The sequence below is a fragment of the Macaca thibetana genome, chromosome 10 (assembly GCF_024542745.1).
Source record: "Macaca thibetana thibetana isolate TM-01 chromosome 10, ASM2454274v1, whole genome shotgun sequence".
NCBI lineage: Eukaryota > Metazoa > Chordata > Mammalia > Primates > Cercopithecidae > Macaca > Macaca thibetana.
This window is the reverse complement of record NC_065587.1, coordinates 9,269,789-9,291,468: the sequence shown is the minus strand read 5'-3', so window position 1 is coordinate 9,291,468 and position 21,680 is coordinate 9,269,789. Positions and strand designations below refer to the sequence as shown.

At 54.5% G+C, this 21,680-nt stretch overlaps 3 protein-coding genes across 25 annotated transcripts in view; 1 reads left to right on the top strand and 2 right to left on the bottom strand.

The window, feature by feature from the left end:
* PHF5A (PHD finger protein 5A) overlaps positions 1-21,680 on the bottom strand; it is a 132,354-nt gene that overhangs the window by 102,379 nt on the left and 8,295 nt on the right. The window lies entirely within an intron of this gene.
* Positions 5,577-21,444, top strand: CSDC2 (cold shock domain containing C2). The gene is made up of 4 exons (XM_050806142.1): positions 5,577-5,979; positions 16,203-16,501; positions 18,066-18,188; positions 19,139-21,444. The coding sequence occupies exons 2-4, from the start codon at positions 16,326-16,328 to the stop codon at positions 19,299-19,301; spliced, it is 462 nt and encodes a 153-aa protein (XP_050662099.1). The 5' UTR covers positions 5,577-5,979; positions 16,203-16,325; the 3' UTR covers positions 19,302-21,444.
* The window catches only part of PMM1 (phosphomannomutase 1), a 12,780-nt gene continuing 12,403 nt past the window's right edge, over positions 21,304-21,680 (bottom strand). For 8 of the 23 annotated variants that reach the window (XM_050806083.1, XM_050806084.1, XM_050806090.1 and 5 more), the window contains one exon: positions 21,304-21,572. The gene's annotated coding sequence lies outside the window, so the exon portion shown is untranslated. Of the gene's footprint in view, positions 21,647-21,680 lie in introns of all 23 variants that reach the window. The other 15 variants (XM_050806094.1, XM_050806093.1, XM_050806095.1 and 12 more) reach the window with 5 other exon arrangements.

The following is a 21,680-nucleotide window of genomic DNA, read 5'->3' as shown; positions in this document are numbered from 1 at the left end:
ACATAGGTCCAGGCCTGGCCGCCACAGGTGGGCTGACCGCCAATGACAGGAGTGAGAATTGTAATTCGGGTGGAATCAGTAGTCGCAGGGGCTATTCGGCTCTAACCCACCTCTTCAGCTTCTCCAAGGCAAGGAAGGCTTTCGAGGAGATGAGCTTTTGAATTCTCAGCTTTTCACAAAAATAGCCTCCACGGCGGAGCCCCTGGTTTCAAGCAGACGATTTCTTTGTTACTCAGCTGCTGGTGGGTGGGTGGGTGGGTGGGGCTGCGGCTGCTCTTTTCCTGAATGAACAGCTGTGCCCTCTCATCGCCGGCTCAGGAATAATCATAGCACTGCTTCAACGCTCGGCCCAGCCTCCTTCATTCACTGCTCTCTGGCTGCCTGGCAGCCCTAGGCACATATTCAACAGCCCATCGGAGGGGCTAAGAGAAAGGAGACTGGACGTGAAGGGAGGGGTCAGGGCCTTGGCCACAGCTGGCCTCTAGGGCCCTGCCTCATGTCCGTCATTCCCTTCCCTCACCCTGTCCCCTGACACTACCTCCTTTCTGTTCCTCCACCACCCCAAGCTCATATGCAACCAAGGGCCTTCCAACCTCCAGAGACTCTTCCCTCTTGATGTCTTCTCTCTAGGTCCTGACAAACTGGGTCCTGTGGTCACCTGGAGTGCAGAAAAGTCTGCCCGTCCACTCCCCCTCTGCTGGCCAATCAGCTTATAACCCATCACTCAAACAAGTTGGAGGCCCCTGGGAGAAGGGCCAGCCTGGGCATCCACATTCCATCTTAAGTCCTGACACCAGTTTTGGTTGGCCAAGCCTGGGCCAGAGGTCCTATAAAACAAGTAAAGGCCATAAAGGAAAGTATAACCTAATCAATTATTATAAAGTGAACAACCATAAAATCTCCACCTATGTCAGGAAATTGAGTCTTGCCAGACACCCCAGAAACTCCTCATAATTATATTCCTTCCCAATTACAACACCCATCTCCCCAAAAAACTCAATATCCTGACTGGTGTTTTTTTTTTTTTTTGAGATACAGTCTCACTCCCATCACCCAGGCTGGAGTGCGGTGACACAATCACAGCTTACTGCAACCTTGAACTCCTGGGCTCAAGCTATCCTCCTGCCTCAGCCTCCCGAGTAACTGGGACTACAGGTATATGCCACCATGACCAGCTAATTTTTTAAATTTACTGTAGAGATGGTATCGTGATACACTGCCCAGGCTGTTCTCAAACTTCTGAGCTCAGGCAATCCTTCTGCCTAGGCCTCTATTTTTTTTTTTTTTTTGAGACGGAGTCTCGCTCTGTTGCCAGGCTGGAGTACAGTGGCGTGATCTCAGCTCACTACCACCTCTGCCTCCCAGGGTCAAGTGATTCTCCTGCCTCAGCCTCCCGAGTGCTGGGATTATAGCCGCCCGCCACCACGCCCAGCTAATTTTATATTTTTAGTAGAGACAGGGTTTCACCATGTTGGCCAGGTTGGTCTTGAACTCCTGACCTCAGGTGACCTACCCACCTCAGCCTCCCAAGTGCTGGGATTACAGGCGTGAGCCACTGCACCCAGGCCCGCCCTGGCCTAAGAGCTAGGATTATAGGCATGATCTACAACACACCCACCGGTTTCTTTATAATTTTATCACCCAAAACTACATTTCTAAACATTACCTTTGACTTACTGTTTCTGAAGCCTCTTCATCTACAGATACCCTCTCTTTTTTCCCTTGTAATTTATTTGTTGAAGAGCCAAGATGCTTTGTACTATACACTTATCCACATTCTGGATTTTGCTGATTGCCTTTTTAAAAAAAATTAATTAGGTGGGGCACGGTGGCTCATGTCTGTAATCCCAACACTTTGGGAGAACAAGGCAGGCGGATCACTTGAGGTCAGGAGTTCGAGACCAGCCTGGTCAACATGGTGAAACCCCGTCTCTACTGAAAATACAAACATTAGGCCGGGTGCGGTGGTTCACGCCTGTAATCCCAGCACTTTGGGAGGCCGAGGCGGGCAGATCACAAGGTCAGGAGATAGAGACCATCCTGGCTAACACAGTGAAACCCTATCTCTATTAAAAATACAAACATTAGGCCGAGAGCAGGTTGGTGCGTTTGAAAAACATGGCTCCGCCATGTGCGGTGGCTCATGCCTGTAATCCCAGCACTTTGGGAGGCCGAGGTGGGTGGATTGCCTGAGGTCAGGAGTTCCAGACCAGTCTGGCCAACATGGTGAAACCCCATCTCTACTAAAAATACAAAAAAAGTAGCCAGATGTGGTGGCATGATCTCAGCTACTCAGGAGGCTGAAGCAGGGGAATTGCTTGAACCAGGGGGCAAGCCGAGATCGCACCACTGCACTCCAGCCTGGGCAACAGAGCGAGAATCCATCTAAAAAAAAAAAAAGAAAAACATGGGTCCGGAGATCCGGCCTGGGGCTTCTGCTCCATCACTCTTCCACTTCTGAGCCGCGCGACTCAGTGGAGCCCCATGAGCTCTCTGAGCTCTTTCCTCATCCCACTGAACCCGACAGAGCTGTCAGAAGAAACAGGCGAGGGGCTGGGCGCAGTGGCTAATGCCTGTAATTCCAGCACTTTGAGAGGCCGAGGCAGGTGGATCACCTGAGGTCAGGAGTACAAGACCAGCCTGGCCCACATGGCAAAACCTCGTCTCTACTAAAAATACAAAAATTAGCCAGGTGTGGTGGCACACACCTGTAGTCCCAGCTACTCAGGAGGCTGTGGCAGGGGAGTAGCTTGAACCCGGGAGGCGAAGGTTGCAGTGAGCTGAGACCACACCATTGCACTCCAGCCTGGGTAACAAGAGCGAAACTCTGTCTCATTAAAAAGAAAAGAAAAGAAAAGAAAAGAAAAGAAAAGAAAAGAAAAGAAAAGAAAAGGTTGGGCGCAGTGGCTCAAGCCTGTAATCCCGGCACTTTGGGAGGCTGAGGCGGGCGGATCACAAGGTCAGGAGATCGAGATCATCCTGGCTAACACGGTGAAACCCCGTCTCTACTAAAAAGAAAAAGAAAAAAAAATTAGCAGGGCGTGGTGGCGGGCACCTGTAGTCCCAGCTACTCAGGAGGCTGAGGCAGAGAATGGCGTGAACTCTGGAGGCGGAGCTTGCAGTGAGCTGAGAACGAGCCACTGCACTCAAGCCTGGGTGACAGAGCGAGGCTCCATCTCAAAAACAAACAAACAAACAAAACAAAAAATTAGCTGGACATGATAGCAGGTGCCTGTAATCCCAGCTACTCAGGAGGCTGAAGCAGGGGAATTGCTTGAACCCAGGAGGCGGAGGTTGCAGTGAGCTGAGAGTAGACCACTGCACTCCAGCCTGGGTGACAGAGCCAGAAGGAGAAGGAGAAGGAGAGGGAGAAGGAGAGGGAGAAGGAGAGGGAGAAGGAGAGGGAGAAGGAGAGGGAGAAGGAGAGGGAGAAGGAGACAAGGGGTTACCTGTGAGGGCCCTTTGAAAGATATTATTGCTGGAGAAGAGGAAGGCAAAGAAGAAAGAAGAGAAGATGTTATCCCAGCACTTTCGGAGGCCAAGGCAGGAGGATTGCTTGAGGCCAGCAGTTTGAGACTAGCCTGGGCAACATAGTGAGACCCCATCTCTATACAAATTTTTTGAAAAATTAGCCAGGTATGGTGGTGCACCCATGTAGTCTCAGCTACTCATGAGGCTGAGGTGGGAGGATCATTTGAGCCCAGGAGTCGGAAGCTGCAGTGAGCTGTGATTGCACCACTGCCTTCCAGCCTGGGTAACAAAGCAAGACCTGTTTCAAAAGAGAACAAAATAAATAAATAAAAAGGAGGAAAGGGAGAATTTAAAGAGGAAGGGAGGCTCCTCTGGGTAGTTCTCAGATGGGGGTGTGAAATAAAATCAGAACCCTGGCCAGGTGTGGTGGCTCACGTCTGTAATCCCAGCACTTTGGGAGGCTGAGGTGGGTGGATCATGAGGTCAGGAGATCGAGACATTCTGGCCAACATGGTGAAACCCTGTCTCTACTAAAAATACAAAAAAATTAGCCGGGTGTGGTGGCGTGTGCCTGTAATCCCAGCTACTCAGGAGGCTGAGGCAGGAGAATCACTTGAGCCCGGGAAGCGGAGGTTGCAGTGAGCTGAGATCAAGCCACTGCCCCCGAGTCTGGGCGACAGAGCAAAACTCTCTTTTAAAAAGAAAAAAGGCCAGGCGTGGTGGCTCCAGCCTGTAATCCCAGCACTTTGGGAGGCTGAGACGGGCGGATCACGAGGTCAGGAGATCGAGACCATCCTGGCTAACCCGGTGAAACCCCGTCTCTACTAAAAAAAGACAAAAAAACTAGCCGGGCGAGGTGGCGGGCGCCTGTAGTCCCAGCTACTCGGGAGGCTAAGTCAGGAGAATGGCGTAAACCCGGGAGGCAGAGCTTGCAGTGAGCCAAGATCCGGCCACTGTACTCCAGCCTGGGCAACAGAGTGAGACTCCGTCTCAAAAAAAAAAAAAAAAAAAAAAAAAAAAAATCAGACCCTCCCTAGGTAACCACAGGTAGCATTTCTCAACAGTCTCTCTTGCAGAACCAGAAACCCAGACTGCCTGAACCTGATTGTCCTGAGAGGTTCTGGAAGGGCAGGGGCGTGTGGTGACATTGGGTGGTCCTGGGTTCCGGGGCCCCTCTAGCCAGTTGGAAGAACATAGGCAAGTCAAGTCCTTCCTCCTCCCTGAACCCCTAATTCCTCATCAGTAAAGTAGGGATGACAAAAATAAATTATTAAATCGTGGTGAGGTTTCAATGACGGCAAAGCTTGCTGCCTGACGCAGAGCAAGCCCTTGTGGCGTCTTAGCTATTTGTAATAGTTGCTTGTATTTTTCTCTGTGGTTTCCCTTTTAACTCCCACCTCCTTTTTATTTTAAAAAGACTCCTTTTGAAAATGCCAGCCTGCCTCAGTAGTACCAGGAGACTCCAGGGAAAGGCTTCCTTCTTTCCAAGCCGAGGCTGAGAAGGAACGGGAAGAAGGAAGAGAAGCCCCTTTGTGGAGGCCTCCTCCAGCCGGCCCTGGGTTTAGGAACATTACACACTCAACCTCCAAAGGCCCTCAGGGGCTGGCCCAAGGTCACACAGCTTGACAGTGCAGAGCACTTCAAAGCCAGGGCGTGTGGTGTAGAACAGGCTGGGCACCTGGATTCAATCAGCCCTCTTTTCTTCTCTACTCAGAGCCTCCCAGGCTGTGGGGTATGCACCTGTGCATCTTCAATCTGATCACTTCCTTGGGGTCCTCCTCAATTCAACTCCGTGGAAATATTACAAGGGGTAGACAGAGATGAGCCATGTCAGTGTCTGTACTAGCAGAGGACAGGACCACTGAGCGTCCGGAGGGGAGATGAGCGTCTGGGTGTCCCTGGGAACCTGGCTTGTCTTGACCCCTCTGGGGGGCTCCTCTTGGCTCTGACCTCCATTCTCCCAGTCTTACCCCTACTCATGCCCACCCACCCCGAGGGGCCCCCAGTGTGCACTCACACACTCACACTCAAACTCAGCACCCCACTTGCTCTCTAATTACCAGGATCGTGGTGCTGTCTCAGGTTCTTCCTCCCCAGCATTCCTCAGCAGCTGCCTTCACTGGGCAGGGCAAATTATACCGTGGCCCAGCCATAAAAGCCACTTTCCAAAAAAAGAAGCTTTAGGGCCCCTGAGAGACGCAGCTGAACCTCTCACCTGGCAGTGCCTGACTCAGGAGGTGATGTCTGGGCCATGAGCGACAGAGCCTGGTGTCCCTTTAAGCAGGGAGTACAAATTCTCATCCCTCCCTCCTGCTCTCCCTGACGTCAGCTGGAAGGCGTGTGAGTGAGTGAGGGGCCAAGGTACCGCCCGCGCGAGCACACACACACACACACACACTCACGCACATCTTCCAGACACATCCCCTGCCCGCCAGCTCCACGAGCCAGAGAGAAGCAGAGCGCGAACGCCGCAGGAGGCAGTGCCTGGACCCCAGCTGCCCAGGAGAGGTGAGGGGCTAGATGGGGCCTGAGGACACTGTGCTGGAAACTGTGGCTTTGGCCAGGCCGAAGGAGAGAGGTACAATGTGAAGGTGGGGGCTGAATCAGCCCAGTTCAGCTTACAGATAGTGTGTTTGGGGTATAGAGGATCCCACCTGTCTCTCCCTCCCTCCTTCTCTCCCCGTGACCCCCAAATGAGGTGAGGCTGTGTGGCTCCCGTGGGAGCATGTCTGTGTCTGTGTCTGTGTCTGGGACCTGCGTCTGGCTCAGGAGGCAGAGAGCAGCAGATACCTGCCAAGCCGCAGCCTCCTGTCTGGGAAGCAGCAGGAGAGAGGACCGCCTTGACTGGAGAAATCCCAGCGCCGCTTCCAGATGCTGAAAGCAGAATGCAGTAGGGACTCTCGCTGGTCTTTCCCCTGGAATGTGGGGCTGGGGCTGGGAAGGGACGGGCTGGGACAGGCAGACAGTTGGACCTGGAGCAGTTTTCTTATCCTGACTCTATTTATTCCCCAGTGTGATGGGGATAATTGTGTTAGTTAGCTTGGAGAGGTGGCTCCGTGTGGTTATTCTCTTCCCCCCGGGGTACCACCCCACCCCGAGCCCTTGCTTCTTGCCTGCCTGCTGGTCTGCTCTGACCTCCACCCTTGCCAGGGCACAGCCTCCGGAGGGCAGGGGTGATAAGCCAGGGCCTGCTAGGCCACCCCTGTCATGGGATACAGGGACTTAGGGTGGCCTTGGCTGGTGCCAAGCCCCTGAATGGCCTGACCCTGGCACAAGGAGTCCAGGTGGAGATAAGGGGTGACACTGGCACCCACAAGGAGACAGCAGGTTCCTGCCAAGCTGCCAGCCTGCAGGCTCTTCCCAGGGAGAGGGGAGGGGGACACAGAGTGAGAACAATAATAAATACAGAGTGTGAACTGCTGCATCCACTGGGGCTGGGGGAGGGGAGGAGGAAGTGTGCCCGGCGGGGGGTGGGCAACCTCTCTGAGAGCCTGGCATCATGCCGCCTGGCTGTGACCCGGCAGGGGCCTCTCCCTGGGAAAGGGGGTCTCCAGCTTTCTGGGAGATGCGGAACTGGTTTCCCAAACCTCACTCCATCCCAGAGTCCTCTGGGCCCTCCAAATTCTGAATGTTTCCTCCTCCCAGTTTTGCCCCGCCCCCCATTTCCTTGAAGTATTCTCCAAAAATGTCTGTTTTCCGTGTCTGCCCATGTTGACCCATCCTCACTCCCTCCAGAAAAAAAAAAAGACAGGTATAGACAGGAACTGCCTGCCTGGTGGCCTGGGAAAGGCCAGAGGACAGTTTTGGCCGCAGATGGCTCTCCCAGGCTTGGAGAGACATGGCTAGGCAATGTTCGTGGATGCGCAGAGGGATTCCCTGAGGGGGACCTGGGGACACTCTTGGATGGCTGGTGGGGAGGGGACACCTGCCAGCCAGTCTGGAGTAGTGCCCCCCAGGGTGGCGCCCAGCAGAGGGCGCTCAGGACCTGGCTGAGCCGGTCTTGTCCACAGTCACAACTGGGGCAGCTGGGACCCAGAGCCTTGTAGGAATGGGGCTTGGGGCGGTTCAGACCTTTGTCCATGCTGAGCAGCAAATTGGGAGGCTAAAAGTAGTAAGGAGCTCTTCTGCCCCACAGCCAGCAAAATGACACTCCTGGGCTGGGGGCCTGGCATAGCACACCAGAAAGCTTTAGGGTCACACTGATTTGAGTTCAAGTTCAGACGCTGTATGTATGACTTTGGCCAGTCTATTCCTCCCTCTAGGGGGTCTCAAAATGGGAAAGTGACTTGCTAGGGTCGCACAGCCAAGCACAGGTGGGACTGGGGTGCGAACTTGGTTCTCCCAGTGCTGTCCTGGTTTTCCCACCACCACCCAAGTCAAAGAAGCCCAAAGACCTTAACCACAGCAGTTCCCCAGGGCAGCCTGGGCATGTGATGAGGAGGACTACAGGGTCTCTTAAATAATTAAGCTCAAGTATTGGCTGGGGCAGCCCCCATGCACAGACGCAGGCACACAGGCTGTGTGGGGGAAGGAACCAGGTTTAATCAGGTCACCTCAGGCTGGAAGAGCAGCTCAAGCACGGATGTATTTTAAGGAGCATCTGGGAGGCTGGGGGAGGGGGAGGAGCCAGGGAGGTGTCAGCTCCTGCCCGGGGGTCCTGAGTTTGTTTTCTCACCCTCCCAGGGCCCACCATGCACAAGCCCCCAGTGTTCGGGAAGCCCTTCCAGCGTCATCCTTGTGTTCCCCGTCCTTTCTATTTTTAAGCAACTGTACCCATTCCTCCCATCTGCTCCCCTGTGATGGGGACTTGGGGCTGGGACATTTTTATTGGGGGAGTTGTTTTTAAGCTTAGCAGAGTTGGTGAGTGACTCACCCAAGGTCATGGTCTGAGTCAGCGCAAAGCCAGAAATAAAAGCTCGAGTCCTGGCTCCCCAGGAATTCCACACCCCACTCCTCCTACTCCAGGGGAGGGTGGGTGCCGCCCTCAAGGAATGGCTGGTCTTCACCTCCCCAGACATCTCCAGAGGGCAGGCATGCTGCATCTGACCTGTTGTGTGAGCTCAGCGAGCCTCTTCACCTATCTGAGCCTCAGTTTACTCTTCAGAAGAATGGGTGTACTAATGGTAGTTACTGCAAAGGGTTCTTATGAAGACGAAATGAAAAAATGGGGCAAAGGGCTTGGCACATGGTCAGTATCAGTAGATCACTAGATGGTGTCTGAGGCTCACATCAGGACTTCCCATGCTGCTTTTTTGAAATTATTATTATTTTTGAGACAGAGTCTCGCTCTGTCGCCCAGGCTGGAGTGCAGTGGCGCTATCTCAGCTCACTGCAATCCGCCTCCCAGGTTCACACCATTCTCCTGCCTCAGCCTCCCGAGTAGCTGGGACTACAGGCCCATGTTAGCCAGGATGGTCTCGATCTCCTGACCTCGTGATCTGCCCGTCTCGGCCTCCCAAAGTGCTGGGAATACATGTGTGAGCCACCACTCCTGGCCCCCATGCTGCATTTTAATAATCTGTGTCTGTTCCCCCAACTGGACTGGGGCGCTTTAAGGACAGTTGTTTGTTTGTTCTGGTGCCTGCAGTCAGTTTGATTTCATTTACATATGTGTTTTTGAAAACCTCGGAGGAGAGTTGGCCTGACCTTCATTAGTCATCTGGACCAGCAAAGATTCACGTAGCTGAAGACAAAAGTGAGGTCCAGAGAGGAGCAGGTGCCTGCCCCAGGTCACACAGCACTGAGTGGCTGAGCAGGCTGCCTTTCCCTGATCTGCCCAGACTGAGAGGACTCACGGTCAAGAGAAGACCATACAGTCTTCTCATACGGTAGCTCACGCTTGTAATCCCAGCACTTTGGGAGGCCAAGGGGGTGGATCACCTGATGTCAGAGTTTGAGACCAGCCTGGCCAATATGGTGAAACTCTGTCTCTACTAAAAATACAATAATTAGCTGGTCGTGATGGCGAGTGCCTGTGATCCCAGCTACTCGGGAGGCTGAGGCAGGAGAATCGAGAATCACTGGAACCTGGAAGGTGGAGGTTTCAGTGAGCTAAGATCGTGCCACTGTACTCCAGCCTGGGTGACAGAGTGATACTCGGTCTCAAAAAAAAAAAATAAATAAAAGGATGGGTGTGGTGGCTAACACCTTTAATCCCAGCACTTTGGGAGGCTGAGGCGGGTGGATCACAAGGTCAGGAGTTCGAGACCAGCCTGGCCAACATGGTGAAACCCCATCTCTACTAAAAATACAAAAATTAGGCAGGTGTGGTGGTACACACCTGTAATCCCAGCTACTCAGGAGGCTAAGGAAGGAGAATTGCTTGAACCCGGGAGGTGGACGCTGCAGTGAGCTGAGATCATGCCACTGCACTCCAGCCTGGGTGACGGAGTAAGACTCCATCTCAAAAAAAAAAAAAAAAAAAGGGCCATGGCCAGGCACAGTGACTCACGCTGTAATCCTAGCACTTAGGGAGACTGAGGCTGCAGTGAGCCATGATCATGCCACTGCACTCCAGCCTGGGTGACAAAGTGATAGCCTGTCTCAAAAAATAAAAAAATAAGAGGGGACCATGATAGCCATTTCCTGCCCCATTCTCCATCCTTTTGGGAGAGCTGAGAATTGGAGCAGAGCCCCAGCATGGGTTGTGGTTCATCTGCCAAGAAGGCTGAGTCGCCACCCAGAGTGCCCCATGACACTGCATCCAGCCTCAGGTTATCTCCAAACAGCCTGACATTTGTGTTTACTTCTAGGCCCCTTTGTCTGCAGTCAGTCATTTGGGGTCTGGCCTTCTGCAGGGAAATGAAGATGAGCTTTGCTCAGAGCCCAAACGCAGGGCCGGGGGACACGGGGATGCCCACTTGCCGGGGGGCCTTTGACACAGCTCTGTGGCTCCTCCCGACAACCTGGGTAGGATGTTACGATGAGCCCCATTTGACAGAAGAGGGAACTGAGGCACGAAAAGGGAGAGTTGGCCAGGCACAGTGGCTCATGCCTGAAATCCCAGCACTTCAGGAGGCCAAGGTGGGTGGATCACCTGCAGTCAGGAGTTCGAGACCAGCTTGGCCAACATGGTGAAACCCCATCTCTGATTAAAAAAAAAAAAAAAAAAAAAAAAGAGGCCGGGCACAGTGGCTCACACCTGTAATCCCAGCACTTTGGGAAGCTGAGGTGGGTGGATCACGAGGTCGGGAAATTGAGACCCTCCTGGCCAACATGGTGAAACCCTATCTGTACTAAAATACAAAAAATTAGCTGGGCATGGTGGTGTGCGCCTATAGTCCTAGCTACTCAGGAGGCTGAGGCAGAGGAATCGCTTGAACCCCGCAGGCAGAGGTTGCAGTGAGCCAAGATCACGGCACTGCACTCCAGCCTGTCGACAGAGTAAGACTCCGTCTATAAAAACAAAAAAAAACACACAAAAATTAGCTGGGTGGGGTGATGGGTGCCTGTAATCCCAGTCAGCTACTTGGGAGGCTGAGGCAGGAGAATCCCTTGAACCCGGGAGGCAGAGGTTGCAGTGAGCCAAGATTGTGCCACTGCACTCCAGCCTGAGGGACAAAGCGAGACTCCGTCTCAAAAAAAAAAAAAAAAAAAAAAAAAAAAAGGGAGGGTCACAAAACTGGGTTGCAGTGGAGCCAGGATTTCAACTCAGGCAGTCTGGGTCTCAGGCTGCCTTCTTACCCGACTGCAGGTTCTGAAGGGCATTATTCCTGGCAGGAGATGGCCCCAGAAGGACACACGAAACCCCCCTGGAGCTGGCCCTTAGCTCTGTTTGAGTGGAAACAAATGTTCCAGAAATATATCAGTTCCTCTGCTCTTGGGCGAGTTTATTTTCCCATTTAGTTTCTCAGGGAAAGTTCTTTTGGAAAAACTCCAGCCTCATCTTGGCTGAACCAGGAACAGAATTTATATTCACAGGAAGAGCACTGGTTTACTGTTAGACAGATCTGGGACTCTGTCACCTGCTGTGTGACTTTGGGCAAGTCACTCAACCTCTCTGAGCCTCAGCTAGCTCATCTGTAAAATGGAAAAATTGTCATTTCAGCTCTATAGGGTAACTGGGAGGTTGAAACGTAGAAAATAATTTCTGTAAAGACTTTTGCACAGTACATGGCATTCAGCCAATGAAAGCCTCATTTTCACTTGCCCTCTTTGGCAGCAATGCTCTGGAGAGGGGTCTGAACTGGAGGGTTGCTCCGTATCTCCCTGTTCCCTTCTCTCTGGTCTCTGGGGCTGCTGGGTGTTGTACAGCTCCCCCAAGCCCAGGCCCTGTACCACGTCACACAGTAGGTCAATAGCAATGCAGGGCCTGGACACAGGACTCCTGCCTTCCCACTCGAAGGCCCCAGATGATGCTAATTCAAATTCTGGCTCAGACTTTGATTGGTGTGTGTCCTTGAGTGAGTGATTTAACCTCTTTGAGCCTCGGTTTTCTTGTCTGCAAAGTAGGGTAATAATAGCACCAGCCTTTAAGAGCTGTTGCAGGAATTAAATAAAACAAGAGACTGTGGAGCTGTGAGGGGTGGGCGATCCTTAGGGAAGAAGAGAGGATGAAAATGAATGGTGGGCTTGGCCCAGCTCGGCTGGGTCTCTCCTTCCCCGACTCCCTCTTCCCTCAACACCCAATTCCGCAGCCCTGTCTGGGAGGGGCAGGCTCTCGCCCAGCGCCTACTCAGTGCTTTCCACATCCCACCTCAATTCTCATTTCATCCTCAAAAGAACCCTTGGAGGACAGTCTTTTCTCTCTCCCTCTTTTTTTTTTTTTTTTGAGACAGGGTCTTGCTCTGTCGCCCAGGCTGTAGTGGAGTAGCTTGATTACCACTCACTGCAGCCTCGACCTCCTGGGCTCAAGCAGTCCTCCCACCTTAGCATCCCGAGTAGCCGGGACAACAGGCATGCACCACTACACCCAACTAATTTTTTTTTTTAAGACAGTGTCTCACTTTGTCCCTCAGGCTGCACTGCAGAGGCGCGATTTCAGCTCACTGCAGCCTTGACCTCCCGGGTTCAAGTGATCCTGCTGCCTCAGATGCCCAAGTAGCTGGAACTACAGGTGTGCCAACACCATGCCCAGCTAATTTTTGTATTTTTTGTAGACACGAGCTTTTACCATGTTGCCCCAGCTGGTTTTAAGCTCCTGGGCTTAAACGATCCTCCCGCCTTGGCCTCCGAAAGTGCTGGGATTATTTGGGTGCGCCACCTTGCTGGTTGGAGGAGGGATTCGTGTGATCCCCATTTCCCAGATAAGGAAACTGAGGCTGCAATGGGGGATAGGGGAGAAGCCTGTTCTCTCTGCCTTGTGGAAGCTGCCTGTCTCCTGCCCCTGCCTGAGCTCCTGCCCTGAGGCCAACTCGCTGCCTCTCTTGGTCCTGTCTTTGCTGTGGCTCCTCTGCCTCCCTTCTGCTCTCTGGTCTCTCTGCCACCTGAGAGCCCATCGTGGGGAGGCTGCCCTCGACCCTGGCCCAGAATCATCAGTGGGTCCTTCCCCCATCCCTGTTGCCCACTTAGCATGAGGCCCTGGAGCCGCGTGGTCACTTGGGTGGGAGGCCTGGCTGGCCAGAGCAGGCCCCAGCTCAGCTGCGTCTCCCTGGTAACTGTCATGAGCTGTATCTCCCCCTCTCTATCCTCCTCTTCCCTCCCTGCCCCTCCATGGCCTTCCAGCACTGGCTGTCACTGCCAAGCACAATACCAGGCCTGGGAAAACTGCAATCGGGAGGCCAGGCCCGCCCTGCTCCCTAGAGGGAGGGAGGCAGGGCCTCTGTTCCCATCGCCTGCCACCCCTCGCCCAGGTGGGGCAGGTGGCACTCTAGGAGTTCACTGCAGGGCGTCTGGTGCTTCCCAGCTGTGTCATCTTGGGTAACTTTGCTGCCTCGTCTTCTTTTCTTGGTAACGGCTTTACTGAGATGTCGTTCACATACCATAAAATTCACCTGCTTAAGGCGTTCAGTTCAGTTGTTTTTAGTACATTCACAGAATTGTGCAGCCATCACCACAGCCAATTATAGAACATTTTCATTCCCCAAAAAGAAACGTTCTATCCATCGGCAGCCCTCCCCTCTCCCTCTTCCCCAGCCCTGGTGACCACCAGTCGACTCCCTGTCTATGAGGATTTGCCTCAGAGATGGAATCATGTCCTCTGTGTTTTTTCGGGACTGGCTTCTTCTCTGTGACCTTGCAAACATTCTAGCATAATGTGTGCAGGGTTCATCTAGGGTATAGCATGAATCAGTATTTCTTCTTTTCTTTTTCTTATGGCCAAGTGCTAGTCTACCATGTGGCTAGACCATACTTTATTTTTTATTTTTATTATTTCTTTTTGAGAAGGAGTCTCGCTCTGTTGCCCAGGTTGGAGTGCAGCGGCGCAATCTCAGCTCACTGCAAGCTCCGCCTCCCGGGTTCACGCCATTCTCCTGCCTCAGCCTCCTGAGTAGCTGGGACTACAGGTGCCCACCACCACACACGGCTATTTTTTTGTATTTTTAGTAGAGACGGGGTTTCACCATGTTAGCCAGGATGGTCTCCATCTCCTGACCTCGTGATCCGCCCACCTCGGCCTCCCAAAGTGCTGGGATTATAGGTGTGAGCCACTGCGCCCGGCCGACCATACTTTATTATCCATTCACCTGCTGATGGGCTTGGGCTGTTTTCACTTGTTGGCTGTTGTGAATGAGCGCTGGTGTGACCATTCATGAACACTTATGTCCAACTGTGTGGTTGCTTTTTTTTTTTTGGAGACAGAGTCTCGCTCAGTCACCCAGCCTGGAGTGCAATGGTGTGATTCTCGTGCCTCAGCCTTCCGAGTAGCTGGGACTACAGGCATGCGCCACCACACCCAATTAATTTTTGTATTTTTGGGAGAGACGGGGTTTCACCATGTTGGCCAGGCTGGTCTTGAACTCCTGACCTCAAGTGATCTGCCCACCTCGGCCTCGCAAAGTGCTGAGATTACAGGTGTGCGCCATCACACCCGGCTGTTTGTGTGGTTGTTTCTTGAAGCTTCCGTTTTCTTCTCCCCAAAATGAGGATAATGGGTGAAAAGGCCAAACCTGGTTTGCCCTGCCTCCTGGAGTGAGCTCAGACAGAAAAGCCCCACAGCAGCCTTTTCAGGGTTGAGGGTCTGTGAGGTGAGCCAAGCCCGGGGCTCTACCGCCTTCCTGACCGGAGGGGGAGGGTTTTGGGAGGAGGGAGGATACTACTCCACCTCCACCCCCAGGCATGGCAGAGCCAGCTCAGCATCTTGGCTTAGAAAAATTCCTCTTGCTGTATTATCTTGAACAGAGGCCAAAAGACCTGCTCCAGTGGACTCCTGGACTCATCCAGGCCTGCCATGCAGTGTGTTCAGGCTTTCTGAGCTCTGGACTCCTAAGGAAACTTACAGGAACCTTGTGGGTGATTTTCCTTCCCTGGAAACTCCAAGCTCTGGGGTGAGAGGGGTATAAAATGGAGGTCACAGGCCTGTAATCTTAGCACTTTGGAAGGGTGAGGCAGGTAGATCAACTGAGGTCAGGAGTTCGAGATCAGCCTGGCCAACACGGTGAAACCACGTCTCTACTAAAAATACAAAAATTAGTTGGGCGTTGTGGCAGGTGCCTGTAATCGCAGCTAGTTGGGAGGCTGAGGCAGGAGAATCACTTGAACCTGGGAGGTGGAAGTTGCAGTGAGCCGAGATCACACCACTGTACTCCAGCCTGGGTGACAGAGTGAGACTCTGTCTTAAAAAAAAAAAAATTAGCTGGGCATGAGGGTGCATGCTTGTAAGTTCCAGCTACTTGGGAGGCTGAGGTGGGAGGATTGCTTGAGCCCAGGAGATGGAGGCTGCAGTGAGTATGATCATGTCAGTGTTCCCCAGTCCGGATGAGACCATGTCTCAGGAAAAAAAAAAAAAAAAAAAAAAAAAGGATCAATGCTAGCCCCATTTTACAGAACAGAAAATAGTCAGAAGTTAAGAGTGTTGATCAATGGGCCGGACGACTTGGCCCATGCCTGTAATCCCAGCACTTTGGGAGGCCACAGGGAGCGGATCACCTGAGGTCAGGATTTCGAGACCTGCCTGGCCAACAAGGTGAAACCCCATCTGTACTAAAACTACAAAAAATTAGCCAGGCGTGGTGGCGGGCACCTGTAGTCCCAGCTATTCAGCAGGCTGAGGCAGGAGAATCGCTTATACCCAGGAGGCGGAGACTGCAGTGAGCCAAGATCGTGACATTGCACTCCAGCCTGAGCAACAAGAGTGAGACTCTGTCTAAAAAAAAAAAAAAAAGTTGACCAGGGCCTAGGCCATGTAGCCAGAAGGTGGAGGATGCAGGATTCAAACCCAGGCCTGGGTGTGGAGCCCACACTCCCACCTGCCATGTTGGAGCTGATGTGTGGCTTGGCTTGCTTGAGGTCACCAAGTTGTAGGTGACAAAGCTAAGATTTGAACCCGTGTGTGACTCTGAAACAACTGACCCTTATGCCAAACCATATTCCAGACCATCACTGGCCACCCTACCCAGCCACCTCCCAGGCTCCTGGAGTTAGAGAATTGAACTGCAAACTGGAAGGACTTAGGGGTCATAAGACCCCTAGTTTTGTTTTCTGGTGAGGACTCTGAACCACGATGGGGTCATTTGTGACTTGAAGTCACGCCGTGAGGATAGCAGGTGGGACTAGCCCACCTGACTGTGGCCAGGGTCCAGGAGCTGCTCCCCTGGACTGGGCTCACCTGTGCCTCTTTCTTCCTCTTCCAGACGGAGCCCGTGGCTGGTGAGGCCGCAGAGCAGGGCCAGGCCGGGCCCTGCCCGCAAGGACGCCCAAACCCCTCATCGGCCCCTGGGCCCCAGAGCCCACCAGGCTCTCCCGCCGGCCCCACCATGACTTCGGAGTCCACATCACCCCCAGTTGTGCCCCCGCTCCACTCCCCCAAGTCCCCAGTCTGGCCCACCTTCCCCTTCCACAGGGAGGGCAGCAGGGTCTGGGAGCGGGGTGGTGTCCCACCTCGGGACCTACCCAGCCCTCTGCCCACCAAGCGGACCAGGACCTATTCGGCGTGAGTACCTGCCCCTTGCCCAGGCCCTTGACCCTTGCCAGGACACAGGCTGACCATCCCCATCCTTTTCCAACTCCTGTTGTCCTCACCTGGGATAGGGGAACTGTGTGTGGACCTTCAAGTAACTGGATAGATGTTTGTCCCCTCCATCCATTCATCCATCCATGCATCCATCCACCCATCCATCCATCCATCCACCCACCCACCCACCCACCTGTCCGTCCATCCATCCATCCACCCATCCACCCATCCATCTGCCCGTCCGTTCGTCCGTCCATCCATCCATCCATCCATCCATCCATCCACCCACCCACCTGTCCTTCTATCCATCCATCCACCCATCCACCCATCCATCTGCCCGCCCGTCCGTCCGTCCGTCCGTCCATCCATCCATCCATCCATCCATCCATCCATCCATCCCACAAAGATTTACTGAGCTCCTGACCAGGGGGATCCAGGGATAAGACAAAGCCCCAGCCCATAAGCTGCTTACAATCTAGAGGGAACTTGTTCACCATCCATTACCACCCAGCAGGGTTAGGAGTGAGGACCCAGCACGGGGTACCAGAGGAGACGATGTCCTGGTTGGGTTTGGAAGATGTATCAGGTGAAGAAGGGAGCTGGCGATTCTGGGCAGATGGCACAGCGTGGGCAAAACCCAAGACACAGAGTTAACCTTTGGAGAGGGGTGGGCAGGGGGACAAAGAGTAGCCCTGGACCTTTGGGGTAGGTCACCAATGAGGTGGCATGGGGGAGTAATAAGGGTCCATATGGGGGAGGCCAAAGGATCTTTTGGGAAGGACAGGGTCTTGCTCTGTCACCCAGGCTGGAGTGCAGTGGTGCAGTCATGACTCACTGCAGCCTCAACTTCCTGGGCTTAAGCGATCCTCCCACCTCAGCCTCCTGAGTAGCTGGGACTACTGGCGCATGTCACCACCCCCAGTTAATTTTTTAAAAAATATTTTGGGCCAGATATGGTGGCTCATGCCTGTAATCCCAGCATTTTTGGAGGTTGAGGCAGGTGGATCAGTTGAGGCCAGGAGATCAAGGCAGTCTGGCCAACATGGCCAAACACTGCAAAACCCCGTCTCTACTAAAAATGCCAAACTTAGCTGGGCGTGGTGGTGGGTGCCTGTAATCCTAGCTACTCAGGAGGCTGAGGCATGAGAATCACTTGAACCCGGGAGGTGGAGGTTGCAGTGTGCTAAGATTGTGCCCCTGCACTCCAGCCTGGGTGACAGAGCGAAACTCTGTCTCAAAAAAAAAAAAAAAAAAAAATTTTTTCTTGTAGAGATGGAAGTCTCCCTATGTTGCCCAGGCTGGTCTCAAACTCCTAGGCCCAAGTGATCCTCCCGCCTCAGCCTCCCAAAGTGCTGGGATGACAGGTGTGAGCCACTGTGCCAGGCCTCATTATCATCGAATGGGGATGACTACGTGGTTCCTGGCCTGGGGCAAGTTTCTCGCAGACCTGAGGCAGGCTCAGCAGAAAGGGCTCAGAACAGCTGTAGGGGTCCGGGGAGGAGTTCCTCAGGCCACAGCTGCAATCCCACTACCCTATCTCCAGGACAGCCCGGGCCTCAGCTGGCCCCGTGTTCAAGGGCGTCTGTAAGCAGTTCTCACGCTCACAGGGCCATGGCTTCATCACCCCCGAGAACGGGTCCGAGGACATCTTCGTACATGTGTCTGAGTGAGTCCCCTCCACCTCCGTTCTTGGCCCCTGCCCTAGTGTCCCTAACGGTGCCTCAAAAATCTCTCTCCAGACCTCTCCCCTCCCTGGCTGAGGTCTGTATTCATGGCACCTTTTCTGTCCTCTGAGTAGGGACTGAAGGTGTGTTGGGGGAGGAGGGCTGTGGCCAGGTGGGGAGTGGGCATGCAGACCCCAGAAGCCTGGGAGCCAGCAGCTGGGCCCTGGATCCCATTCCAGCATCATGGGGGTCTGAGAGGGCTAGGCCAGCTCCTGAGCCTCTTGGCCTGGAAAGGGCCTTCAGGTGGATGGGCCAGGAGGTAGAGATGGATGTCATGCCTAGGCCTGGCCCCACCCCCTCCTAATGCCCGGAGGACTGGGGCGAGGTCACTGAGCTTCTCAGCTTTAGGGAGAAGTGTGCCCTTTCACATCTCAGTCCTCAAGGGACCCAGAAAGGGAGGTACAGTTTATGAATCCCGTTTTATTTATTTATTTATTTTTTGAGACGGAGTCTCGCTCTGTTGCCCAGGCTGGAGTGCAGTGGCACAATCTTGGCTCAGTGCAACCTCCACTTCCTGGGTTCAAGTGATTCTGCCCCTCAGCCTCCCAAGTAGCTGGAATTACAGGTGTCAGCCACCACGCCCAGCTAACTTTTTTATTTTTAGTAGAGACAGGGTTTTGCCATGTTGGCCAGGCTGGTGTCAAACTCCTGACTCAGGTGATCCGCTCGCCTCGGGCTCCCAAAGTGTTGGGATTACAGGTGTGAGCCACTGTGCCTGGCCATGAGTCCCATTTTACAGATTCGAGAGCTGAGGTTCTGAGAAGCAAGGCCTGGCCAGGCCTCCTGACCTAGGGAGGCCTAGGGCCAGGCTGCCCCCGAGGCCAGGCCGCAGGACTGTCCAGGGCATAGGGCCTGCCACTGGGCTAATAATACCCCTCTTCCTGCCCGCCAGCATCGAGGGGGAGTACGTGCCAGTGGAGGGCGATGAGGTGACCTACAAGATGTGCCCTATCCCGCCCAAGAACCAGAAGTTCCAGGCCGTGGAGGTGGTGCTCACTCAGCTGGCCCCCCATACTCCCCACGAGACGTGGTCTGGCCAGGTCGTGGGCTCCTAGGCTGGGTGGCTCACAGGCCAGCTGGCCGGGGGGGTGGGGAGCCACACAGGGTGAACGGGCAGCAGCCAGCTCCATGCCCTACTGCCCTGGCTGATCAGTCCTTCGGTGGCCTCAGTGTGCACGTCTGTCTGTCTGTCCGTCTGTGCTTGTGGCTGTGAGCGTGTGCCTCCACCCACCCCATGACCCGTGACTGCTGTGCGAGCTGGAAAGGAGGGGGGTGGAGGGCGAGGCCACCAGACCTGGCTTCTCGCTGTCCACTGCCTTTCTCCTCCCCTCCCTGCCGCAGACACGCAGGACCCGCTCGCCCTCCTACCCACCCATCCCCATGGTGACTGAGCCTCGAGAGCCTGTGCTGGGCTCACTCCCCGGCCTCCGCCCCTGAGCTGTCCCATGTCAGTCCACAGTTCTCTGTGCTACTTACATCTCCCTCCCTTGGCTGAGGTCCCCCGCCACCATCTAGACCCTTCCCTCAGAAGCCTGGCCGGTGGGTGCTTTTGGGGAGCCTCCCAGCCACTGGCAGGGGAGGAGGACAAATACAGAGGCAAACAGGCCCCTCACTGCTGAAGCCAGCCTTCCTTCCTGCTCTGCTCTCAGTGCACTAGAGAGGCAGGAAGAGGGGCCTGAGGGCGGAAGGGGTTTGGGGCTCCCATTTCGCCGGCCAGTCCCTCCTCCTCAGCCTGGCAGTGGCTCTGGGCTCCTTCCCCTGGGCTGTACTGAGCCAAGCCCAGGGGTTTGCAGAGGGTGGGGGTCCATCTCTCCAGCTTGGCTGCAGCCCTCCTTTACCCTGACTCACAAGCACTACTGATGCTCTGCGCCACGCCCGGCTGACAGCTGCTGAGGATGCCGCGATGGATGGACACACGTCCATCAGGCAGGGCCGGGCCGGGGCACCCACAAGGAGGGCCCTCAGCCTGGGAGACTGGCCCTGCGGCCCCCGCGTCAAACCCTCTTCCCAAAGCCCTGACAGACCAGCGGCTGAGGTGTGGCTCTTGCTTTTACCGTGTCCATCCCTGAAGATGTGTGACTGTCGCTGTCACCTGGAGTCCTTTTGGGGCCAAGATGTGTATGCACTTGGGGTCGTGGCCATTCACTCCCATAGAGGGGTGAGGGTGGCCTGGCCCGGGAGGCCAGGAAGGAGGGCCCTGTCTGCCTCCACCTCTGGGCGCACCCCCTGCCTACCACCCTCCTTTCTAGACAGCACATCGCCTGACTGGGCAGAAGTGGGGCCATGGTTCAAGGGAGGGCCAGCCAGGGGTGGGACCCTTATGAAACCCAGTCTGTGAGTAAAACGGGGGGCTCAAATGCCCAGGATGAGGGGATCAGTGACTGTCTAGGAGGATCCCTGGCCTTGTAGGTGCCCCAAGACCCCAGGGTAGAAATCAGCCGGGATGCCTGCATCCCAACCTTGCCCCCAGGGCCCATCACATAAAATCTGGGAGCCCAGAGCTGCTGAGGTATGCTGGTCAGCTCCCCTAAAATGGGCACGGCCCAGCCTGTCCCATGAGGAACAAAGGCCCCTGGCCCCTTGAGAGAGGGCTTGTTAGTGAGGGATGACTCCTCCTGTAGGGAGGCCACCTTTTAAGGTACCACTATCAGTCAGGATGTGGTGGCATCAGCCCTGGGGCCGCCTGGGTGGCAGGGGGGCAGCAGCTCTCCTCCCCACTCACAGGCCTTGCAGTGCCCATTTGGAATTCCTCCCAAGACCCCTGGCCACCCAAACCCCCCATTCTTCCTAACACTGGCAATAAACCCTCAACTGTGACCCACCGTGCCCTAAAGCTGCCTCTGTGTCAGGGTCCCCAAGGAAGGGGCTGGGGGTGGACACACCAAACCAGCTCTTCTCTGGGGCTTCAATGGCCCCCTCCTCGACTGGATCAGGGACTTCCTTTGTGACCTGGGCCAAGTCCCTGCCCTCTCTGTGCTGTTTACTCATCGGCAAAGTAGTGGCTGTGACGGCATGTGACTAAGGCCAATTATCCATTTAGACGCAACTGACACCTACTTTGTTCTGGGAAATTTAATACTGTGACAAAGTTCTCTAAAATAGGCGCCTGCGCCACCATACCCCACCGTCCAGGGAATAGGCACCTGCACCACCATACCCCACCGTCCAGGAACAGGCGCCTATGTCACCATACCCCACTGTCCAGGGAATAGGCGCCTGCACCACCATACCCCACCGTCCAGGGAATAGGCACCTGCACCACCATACCCCACCGTCCAGGAACAGGCGCCTATGTCACCATACCCCACCGTCCAGGGAATAGGCGCCTGAGCCACCATACCCCACTGTCCAGGGAACAGGCGCCTACGTCACCGCACCCCACCGTCCAGGGAACAGGCGCCTGCGCCACCACACCCCACCATCCAGGGAATAGG

Coding starts and splice junctions, on each gene's coding strand:
- CSDC2 (XM_050806142.1), top strand. CDS start 16,326: ATGACTTCGGAGTCCACATCACCCCCAGTTGTGCCCCCGCTCCACTCC. Junction 16,502..18,065: donor CGGACCAGGACCTATTCGGC/GTGAGTACCTGC, acceptor CCCTATCTCCAG/GACAGCCCGGGCCTCAGCTG. Junction 18,189..19,138: donor ATCTTCGTACATGTGTCTGA/GTGAGTCCCCTC, acceptor CCTGCCCGCCAG/CATCGAGGGGGAGTACGTGC.